We start from the raw sequence: 10,087 nt of genomic DNA, 5'->3' as shown, positions 1-10,087 counted from the left end.
GAGGCTCATGATTGACACAGATATAAACCAATCGGGCGCTGCCTTTCTTTGCAGAGGCGAACCACTAGCATTCAAGCGCGCAAAGCTAGGCGGGCCCTCTGCCGCTGGTTGTGAGGTAACCTTGATAATTGACGTGACACAGGACCAATGGAGAAGAGGAACCGCGGGCGGAGGCGGGACCTGTTTCGGCGTCACCCGGTAACGCCGCTGACGGACGAGGCGGCGGGCCAACAGGAGGAGGGAGTGGGCCCAAGAGGGGCGGGAGTCGGGGGCGTGAGGGGATGACGCACAACGGCAACTCCGGAGTTGTGTTCAGAGGCAGGTAAACAAAATGGCGGCTGCCTAACAACTGAACTCCTGCAGGAGGGAGGAGAGGCGATGCTGCATGGAGCAGAACAACGGCAACAGCAGCCAGAGGAGCCCGAGGAATCCGAGCCGATCCTGGCGCCTTTCAGAGACTATGTCGAGATGGACGAGGTCATTGACTACATCAGTGACAACGACCTCATGGGAGTGGACACTTTCATCCACAGGATAGACTCCACCGACGTGATCTACCAGCCGAGGAAGAAAAGGGCCAAAATCATCGGAAAGTACCTAATGGGCGACCTCCTGGGAGAGGGGTCCTACGGCAAAGTCAAGGAGATGCTGGACTCTGAGACCCTCTGCAGGAGGGCCGTGAAAATACTCAAGAAGAAAAAGCTGCGGCGGATCCCAAACGGGGAAGCGAATGTGAAAAAGTAAGTGGGATGGAAGTATAAACGTTGCACACATTGACGGATGCTCATGAAGCACCAGGAATGATGTTTGCTGACAGTTCGCACCCCAATCCCTGGAAATGGCAGTTGGACAGAGCCTCCCCCAACCAACCACCAACCCCCCCCCCTCCCCCTCTCCCTCTCCCTCTCCCACTCCCTCTCCCTCTCCCTTACTTTTTACTTTTGACAAATCAACCAGCCCATCGTCGGTTTCTTGTCCCCTTAATGAAACGGGCACCAAGAGGTGAAGCAGTTGCCCCTGTTACTGGAGCTAACTTAGACGTTGGTTTGAAACGTTTGAAATTCTGATGATTGGATTTTTTTTAAAAAAAACCTTAACAAATCTTAACATTGTTTTTTTTTTGCTTTTCCATTTTTCTCTCTTCCTTTAATTAAAAACCATCATAATGAAGTTCTGGTACTAGACTTTTAATAAGTTGATAAAGGCTCTGAAGAAGAGTCATGTGGAGTCGAAACGTTAGCTCTGTTTCTCTCTCCACAGATGCTGTCAGACCTGCTGAGTTTTTCCAACATTTTCTGTTTTTATTTTAATAAGTTGGCATTTTTTTCAAAGGGGAAGGAATAAATGTTAGGGTAATGGTATTCTCCGATCCCATAGCAATAGTAGTATTGAGAGATTAATAATTTGAACAGACTAATTTGCCACCAGACTCTGTTTCCGTTTACACATCTAGTAGTGATTGGGGGGGGGGGGGGGGAAGAAGTAGTAAACATTGAAAAAAGTATGATTGCCAGCTGATTTTACAATTTAGTTTGAAATCATTGTTACTTTTCCAACACTTAGAATGAGCATTATTTACTTTTGCACTGCATTTTATTTTATTTTTTTAACCCAAAGATAAATATTGATATTGCAACTTCCTAGCTCCTGTTTTTTAGGTGGTTTAAAAACTCAACTACTGAATGACAATTTACATTTTCTTAAGAATTGAATTTGGCTTAACAATAAAGCAAAGTACTCTAGGAGAGAAATGTTCCCCCCATTTTACTTATGGAAAATAGTGCCTTGAATAAAGTTTAAAGACCGACCATCTCTGTTCCATTGAGAGTATATTTCTCTTGCTAAAATTTGATTTTTTAAGATGACAAACAAAAAGATTAGGGACTTTCCTTGGCTGAATTCTCAATTTACTTAATATTCATAATCATGCTTCACTGAAGGCAATGTTTAGTTAGTTTTTGATGGGTCCTTGTGTGATTGTGAATTTTGGTGCTCTCCTCTCTAAGTCTGTACCTACATACTTCTTGGCAGGTTGTTAAGGAAGTGAGTTCCGTTGGGTTTATTTGACTTCGAAACTGGAGAGGAAAACGTAGGTGATTTTGGGGTTTGGATGAAGAGATATTTTCTGAGAGTTGATGATTTTGACATTGATTCTTTGTTTAGTAACACAGAAATTCTTCATCGTGGTTTGCATTTTTACATACATTATATAAACTCATGCATTTAACTCCTCAAAATAATTTAGATAAAATACAAAAGGGAGATCACTTATACTGCAAATGCAGTCAAGTTTTGAAATAAGTGTCCTGCATTTTTGTGTACAGCATAATATTATTTAGTTGAAATACCTTAGCTCCCCTCTCCCATGGTAACTAGCATGTAACTTGTTTCAGCACATATAAGTACACTTCTTAGTTTTCTTTATTTGTTCACGGGATGTGGGCTTTGCTAGCTGGGCCAGCATTTATTGCCCATCTCTAGTTGCCCTTGAGAATGTGGTGGTGAGCTGTCTTCTTGAACCGCTGCAGTCCATGTGGTGTCGGTACACTCACAGTGTTCTAAGGAAGGGTGTTCCAGGGTTTTGACCCAGTGACAGTGAAGGAACAAATTGCTTGACAAGCTAAATTTTCAACAATACATGTTGGTTGCTTTACTAGAAACTTGAATTTTCCAGCCTGTTGCACAGAATTGAAGAGACAAGTGTAGGTTTTGTTTTCTAAACCGGTGGTCACCTTTTTGGATAGACTATTGTAATTGTTTTCCTTCGTATTTGTGTTGGTTCATGGTGTTTGCAAAGTGATATCAGTACTGTGATTTGTTGTTAAAGTGCACTTGGATTGTGATAGCCCTGCAGATTGAACATTTGATCCGTATTAAGTGCGCATAATGCTTCAACCTATTGGCTGCTGAAATTCTCCAGCAGTGACTACTCCAGTGCTCTCTTGACTGGTCGCCCATATTCCACCCTCAATAAACATTAGTTCATTCAAACCTCTGCCACCCGTCTCCTAACTCTCTCAAAGTTGACCCATCACCCCTGTGATTGCTGGCCTCTAGCCCTGACAATAACTTGAATTTAAAATTCTCATCTTTGTGTTCAAATCCCTTTGTAGCATCACCTCTCATGATTTCTGCAATCTCTTCCAGCCCTACAATCTTTTGAGAACTCTCCACTCCTCAAATTCTGGACTCCTATCTGTCGCCTTGTGACTGCATGCCTTCGGCTGCCTAAGTTCTGGAATTCTGGGGAGATGGTGTAATGGTAGTGGTAATGTCACTGGTCTAATAATCCAGAGGCCCAGGCTATGCTCTATAGAAATGGGTTCAAATCCCACCATGGCAGCTGGTGGAATTTAAATTCAGTTCATAAAAATCTGTAATGGTGACTATGGCAACTATCATCAATTGATGTAAAAACCCATCTGGTTTTGTAATGTCTTTTAGGGAAGGAAATCTGCCATCCTTATCCTGTCTGCCCTGCATATCACCCCAGACCCACAGCAATATGATTGACTCTTAACTGCCCTCTGAGATGGCCTAGCAAGCCACTCAGTTCAAAGGCAGTTAGGGATGAGCAACAACTGCTGGCCCACATGCCAAGAAACAAATTAGGAAAATATAAACCTCTCTACCTCTTTTTATCCCTTTAAGATGCTCTGTAAAACCAATCTGTTTGGTCATCTGTCTTAAAACCTGGACGTGGCTTGGTATCAAATTTTGTTTGCAAACACTCCTGTGAAATGCCTTAGAACGTTTTATGTTAAAGATGCAAAACAAATGCGATTGTTGTTTCCTTTATGGAATTAAGAACATAACTTAAGAAATAAAAGCAAGACTAGGCCATTTGGCCCCTCGAGCCAGTCCGCCATTCAATAAGACACATGGCTAATCTGATTGTGGTCTTATTTGCACTTTCCTGCCCACCCCCTATAACCTTTGACTCCTTTGTTGATCAAAGACCTGTTTAATTGGCCTTGAATATATTCAATGATCCAGCCTCCATTCTTATCCGTGGCAGAGAATTCCAAAGGTAACAACAGCATTAAGGAAGAAATTTCTCCTCATCTCAGTCTTAAATGGGAGATACCTTATTTTTAAACTGTGCCTACTAGTCTAGATTCCTCCATGAGGGGAAACATCCTCTCAGGCTATCAAGCTGCCTCAATCTTGCATGTTTCAATAAGATCACCTCTCATTCTACTTAACTCCAATAACTATAGGGCTAGCCTGCTCAACCCTCTCTCATAAGACAACCCCTTCATGCCAGGAATCAACCGAGTGAAGCTTTGCTGAACTGCTTCCAATGGAAGTTTGTCCCTCCTTAAGTAAGGAGACCAAAACTGCACATGGTACTCTAGGTGTGGTCTCACAAATGCCCTGTACAGTTGTAGCAAGACTTCCTTACTTTTATGCTCTATTCAAAAAGCCAGCACTCAATTTGCTTTCCTAATTATTTGCTGTACCTGCATATTAACTTTTTGTGAATCATGTATCAGGACACCCAGATCCTTCCGTACCTCAGAGTTCTTCAGTCTATCTCAATTTAAATACTATTCTGCTTTTCTATTCTTCCTGCCACAGTGGACAAGTTCACATTTTCCCACTATACTCCATCTGCCAAATTTTGTCCACTCACTTAACCTATCTATATTACTGTAGATTCTTTGTGTACTCCTCACAACTTGCTTACCTACTTAGTTTTGTATCGTCAACAAGTTTGGTGTCAGTATAGTTGGTACTTTCATCAAAGTTATTAATATATCTGTAGATTGTAAATAATTGAGGCCCGAGCACTATTTCCTGTGGCACTCCATTAGCTCCAGTTTGCCAAGTTGAAAGTGACTCATTTGTCCTGACTCTGTTTCCTTTTTGCAAGCCTATCCTCTATCCATGCTAATATATCGCCCCAACGTCATGAACTCTTATCTTTTGTTGTAAACTTTTATGTGACACCTTGTTGAATGTCTTTCGGAATCCATTTACTCTGCATCTACTGGTTCCCCTTAATTCAACCTGCATGTTACATTCTCAAAGAATTCTAATAAATTTGTCAAACAATTTCACAAAACCATGTTTATTCTGCCTGATGGTATTACGACTTTTTAAAAGTCCGCTACTATCTCTTCTCGTATTTTCCAGGTTTGGCTGGCTGGCCCAGCTAAGCTTTCTGTCTCCCTGCTTTCTTGACCAGAGGTGCTGCATTTGCATTTTCCAATCAGTTGGGACCTTTCCAGAATCTAGGAAATTTTGGAAAATTACCTTCAATGCATCCACTGTCTCTGCAGCCACTTCTTTTAAGACCCTACGATACAGGCGATGTGGTCTAGGGAACTTAGTCCCATTAGTTTTCCTGATACTTTTCTTTAGTGATTGTGGTTGTTTAAGTTCCTCTCCTTTTGCCTCTTGATTTCACTGTTTTTGGGATGCTTTTTATTTCTCTTCTGTGAAGGTGGAAACAGATACTTGTTCAAAGCCTGTTATTTCCTTGTTTCCCATTATTAATTCCCCAGTCTCATCCTCTAAGGGACCATTGTTTACTTTAGCTACTCTCTTCCTTTTTGTAAAGTTGTAGAGTTTTTGCTGTTTGTTTTTGTATTTCTTACTAGTTTTCTCTCATACTCTAATTTTTCGCTGTTTATTTTTTAGTCATCCTTTGCTGGTTTCTAAAAAAAGAAATCCAAATTTCTAGCAACATAATGTACAAGATTGTTAAGAATTGTGTATATATCTGAATATTCCCTGAGTTTTTGAAAAAAATCCAGTACTATGCTCTTTATGAATAGCTTCTTTTACTAAGAAAATATTCAGTGCCCTCTCAAATTTGCTGATGTTATCCACTGCTCCTTCTACACATTGGCCATTGTGAGAAATTGTTAAATCTAAACTGTTTATTCACTTTCCTTTTCTGAGCTTGCCTGTGTGTCACCTGGGTCACCTGTTAAGAGTTAATAATTATGTCAAGCAATTTATTTGGATACATTTTATCTACATTCATATAGGAAACATAAGGACAAAGGTAGACCATTCCCCCACTCGTCTTTTCCACTAATCACATTATGGCTGATCTTTAACACAACTCCAGTTACCCCTCTTTGTTCCATTTCCTTTGGTACGCTTATTTAGCGAAAATCTATTGATTTCAGCTTTGGTACTTCCCTGCCTCTGAGCCAGAAGCTTCAGGCTTGAATCCAACCCCAGGACCTGATGGCTAAGAAAGATGTGTTCATAACAGCCAAACAGGTTGGGAGTTGGAGCCTCTACCATCACCATCCATATCTACGGACTATAACATACATGTAAAAGTGCATGTTGCCACAGCCATTTGGACTCCATAAGTAAGCTGTAACACACCACCACCGTATAATAGAGTGGAACATATGTCATGTTCATGGCCTTCTGTATGCTAGCCTCAAAAACCTTCACTATCTCCTCTGAGTTAGTATTTCTCCAGTGCAAACATTTCAACCTTAATTTCTCTTAACTCACATAACTAATCTCAAGTATGTTTAGCTGTCCTTCTCTCAAGTAGGATGTGCTTAACTAGTATGGTGACCTTAATGTACTTAATACTCAAAGTGGAGGCTGAATCACTATTCTATATGTGTCTACTATTACTCCTTGACACATGTCCTACTCTCTACTATATAGTGGTGGTGTGTTACAGTTTATTTATGGACTCCAAATGGCTGTGGCAACATGCACTTTTACATGTATGTTATAGTCTGGAGATATGGATGGTGATGGCAGAGGCGCCAACTCTTAACCTGTTTGGCTGTGTTATGAGTGCACTTTTCTTAGCCGCCAAGTCTTGGGGCTGGGATCAAGCCTGGAGCTTCTGGCTCAGAGGCAGAGACGTGCCACAAGACCTCTGTTTCTCTCCTATATACCCACAAATTATATTTGCTATCTTTGCTGCTATCTTTGCCACTATCATACACTCTACTGATTGTTTCACCAGTTATTCACAATACCTGCATCTCTTTCCTAAAAAGGCTTAGCTTGTTTTATTCTGGCGTAAATTGAAGTCAAAACTGCTTATTTGATAGCATTAAAAAAAGCGGTATTTGTGTGCCCACAGAATTGATTACTGACACAGCTAAATTGGAACAGTCTTGATGAATTTTCAAGATATTAGTTAAACCTAAAAGTGGTCTGAGGAAAGCTGACATCATTTCATTAGTGTAACATAGTGCTTTTCAAACTTCTGAGCACCTCTGCAAATATTATGCATCCCATAGACTTCTGTCATAACTTTTAGAAGAAGGCATTGGGTATGAATGACCAGGAGACAAAAAACATGAATTAGTTGTCTGGATGTGGGATAACATTGACAAGGATGCAAATGGGGTAGGGGTGGCGTGGGTGTAGTGCTAAATACAATATTTTTGGCCTTCCCAACGGCCAAGTGAAGGAAGGTCTACCTCACTCACAACTTGATGTTGAACCAGCAGTCCCGCAGCACAACAATGACCGTGTAACCAAAATAAAGCTGGGTCATCTATCTACATATAGAATTTCTTCCTGCTTCCATTGAGTTTGTTTCTAATGTAATATTGCGGAAAAGATGAGAGCCAATGTTGAAATGTTGGGGTACTCTGAAGATGCCACTATGAGGGGCAGGAGTGGAAGGCATTGCCCGAGACTGTTGGCTGTGTTGGGACAAGTGGGACAGTCGCCAAACGAGGTGGCTCCCATAGACCTGTATCTATTTTTGTTTTTAGTGTGCCCTTCTGCTTTTGTTGGAAAGCTTTATGCACTCATGTCCAACTTTTGATTTAACATAGTTACGATACAAATTTTAATTATTAAAATGTATTTCAATGTAAAATGGGCTAAGCTCCTGCTATTTAAAATTACTATTTACTTTTCATCATTGAAATAGACCAGATGAAAGAGCAAAGTAGCAAAAATGGAAAGGAAAATCCATTAACGCCACTTTTCATGGGATGCATCTCAAATATTGACCAGTGCTTTGTTGCCTGATAATGTGATTTGATTCCCCACTTGCCCTTTCAGACAGTGGCCAACAAAGTAAAAATAACATGAATTTTTTTACATTTTCATATGTAGATATTCGGGATAGTTCATCTTTAGCATACAGAGTAATGAAATGATATCTGGCACTTTTGTGAACAGTTTTAGTCATGCTGATAAGTTTTCACAAGGAATAAAACATAACCACCTCCTGCTGCCCAACACTACATGTTGCTAAGGATCTCTATGTAAATGAATCTCAGTTGAAGATTGGATTCACTGCAATTCAAGAGGTTTCAACAGCTTAGCTGAGGGTTCCGAGCATGACCATACCGATATTAATTGTTGAGGCTTTATTTTAGACATACTACTTGTTTAAGTCTTGACTCACAATTTATTAGCAAGGTGGTCAAATAAGTTACTAGAAGCTCTTGACTATCCTGTGCCATTCAACAAAATCATTGCTGATTGTGACCTAATGCCGCACTAGATGTCTTGCTTAGAGATGTCTGACATTTAGGATAGTTTTGGGGTATCTATTTTGAATTAATGGAGCATTATTTTTCTGAAGTTTCAATTTTCCAGAGCTCCAAGAGAATGTATCAATGAAATCATGCAGAGCCAATGTTGTTTTGTGAAAGGGAAATAATGTTTGACTAATTTATTGGAGTCCTTTTGAGGAAGTAACAGGCAACGTGGATAAAGGGGAACCTGTGGATGTGCTGTACTTAGATTTCCAGAAGGCATTTGACAAGGTGCCACCTCAAAGGTTACTACACAAAAAAGCTTATGGTGTAGGAGGTAACATATTGGCATGGATAGAGGAGTGGTTAGCTAATAGGAAGCAGAGAATAGGCATAAATGGTTCATTTTTGGGCTGGCAAGATGTGGCAAGTGGAGTGCCACAGGGATCAGTGCTGGGGCTTGAACTATTTACAATTTATTAACAATGGCTTGGATGAAGAGACCAAACGTATAGTAGGTAAATTTGCAGGTGGCACAAAAATAGGTAGGGAAGTAAGCCGTGAAGAACACATAAGGAGTCTGCAAAAAGATGTAAGGTGAGTGGGCAAAAATGTGGCAGTTGGAGTATAATGTGGGAAAAGATGAACTGGTTCACCTTGGAAGAATAGAAAAGTATCATATTATTTAAATGGAGAGGGATTGTAGAACTAAGATACAGAGGGACTTGGGTGTCCTGGTACACGTACCACAGAAAGTTATTATGCAGGTACACAAAGTGATTCGGAGTTGAGGCCACAATCAGATCATCCATGAACTTATTGAATGGTGGAGCAGGATCGAGAAGACAAATGGGCTTTTCCTGCCCCTAATTCGTATGTTCGTATGAGGGAAATCCAGCTTTGTACAAAATACCATTTGCATTGTTACCATTTTGGCATCATCAGAAATCACCACCTTGGCGTAGAGAAAAGTTTGGAGTGTTCCGGTTCTTAATCAAGAGAAAATATCCTGTTTCAATGTGCTGTGATAGTTGGTGTCAAACTATTTGTCATAGCAAAGCTTGACAAATATTTTTGCCCCATGGGCCATATCTTGCCCCATGCTTCTGGAGTGGTGCCCTCAAGCAAAATATAACCAATAGTGTGTCTCGCTTTCTCTCTGGCTGGCTCTGGCTCTCTCTCCCTCTTTCTCTATCTGGCTCTCTCTCCTTCTCTCTCTGCCTCTCTCTCTCTCTCTCTCTGCCCCCCCTCTCTCTCTCTGCCCCCCCCTCTCTCTCTGCCACCCCCTCTCTCTCTGCCCCCCCCTCTCTCTCTGCCCCCCCCTCTCTTTCTGCCCCCCCTCTCTTTCTGCCCCCCCCTCTCTTTCTGCCCCCCCTCTCTTTCTGCCCCCCCTCTCTTTCTGCCCCCCCCTCTTTCTGCCCCCCCTCTCTTTCTGCCCCCCCTCTCTTTCTGCCCCCCCCTCTCTTTCTGCCCCCCCCTCTCTTTCTGCCCCCCCCTCTCTTTCTGCCCCCCCCTCTCTTTCTGCCCCCCCCTCTCTTTCTGCCCCCCCCTCTCTTTCTGCCCCCCCCTCTCTTTCTGCTGCCCCCCCTCTCTCTCTGCCCCCCTCTCTCTCTCTGCCCCCCTCTCTCTCTCTGCCCCCTTCTCTCTCT

At 41.8% G+C, this 10,087-nt stretch overlaps 1 protein-coding gene across 2 annotated transcripts in view; it reads left to right on the top strand.

Moving 5' to 3' along the window:
- The first annotated feature begins 289 nt into the window (after positions 1-289).
- stk11 (serine/threonine kinase 11) overlaps positions 290-10,087 on the top strand; it is a 218,340-nt gene continuing 208,542 nt past the window's right edge. For both annotated transcript variants that reach the window (XM_041204717.1, XM_041204716.1), the window contains exon 1: positions 290-740. In XM_041204717.1, the coding sequence (XP_041060651.1) occupies positions 379-740 (362 nt within the window). In that variant the 5' untranslated portion in view covers positions 290-378. The remainder of the gene's footprint in view (positions 741-10,087) is intronic.

This window comes from Carcharodon carcharias, chromosome 14 (assembly GCF_017639515.1).
Source record: "Carcharodon carcharias isolate sCarCar2 chromosome 14, sCarCar2.pri, whole genome shotgun sequence".
Taxonomy (NCBI): Eukaryota; Metazoa; Chordata; class Chondrichthyes; order Lamniformes; family Lamnidae; genus Carcharodon; species Carcharodon carcharias.
Note: the sequence above shows the minus strand (reverse complement) of the source record. Positions and strands in the feature narration are given on the sequence as shown.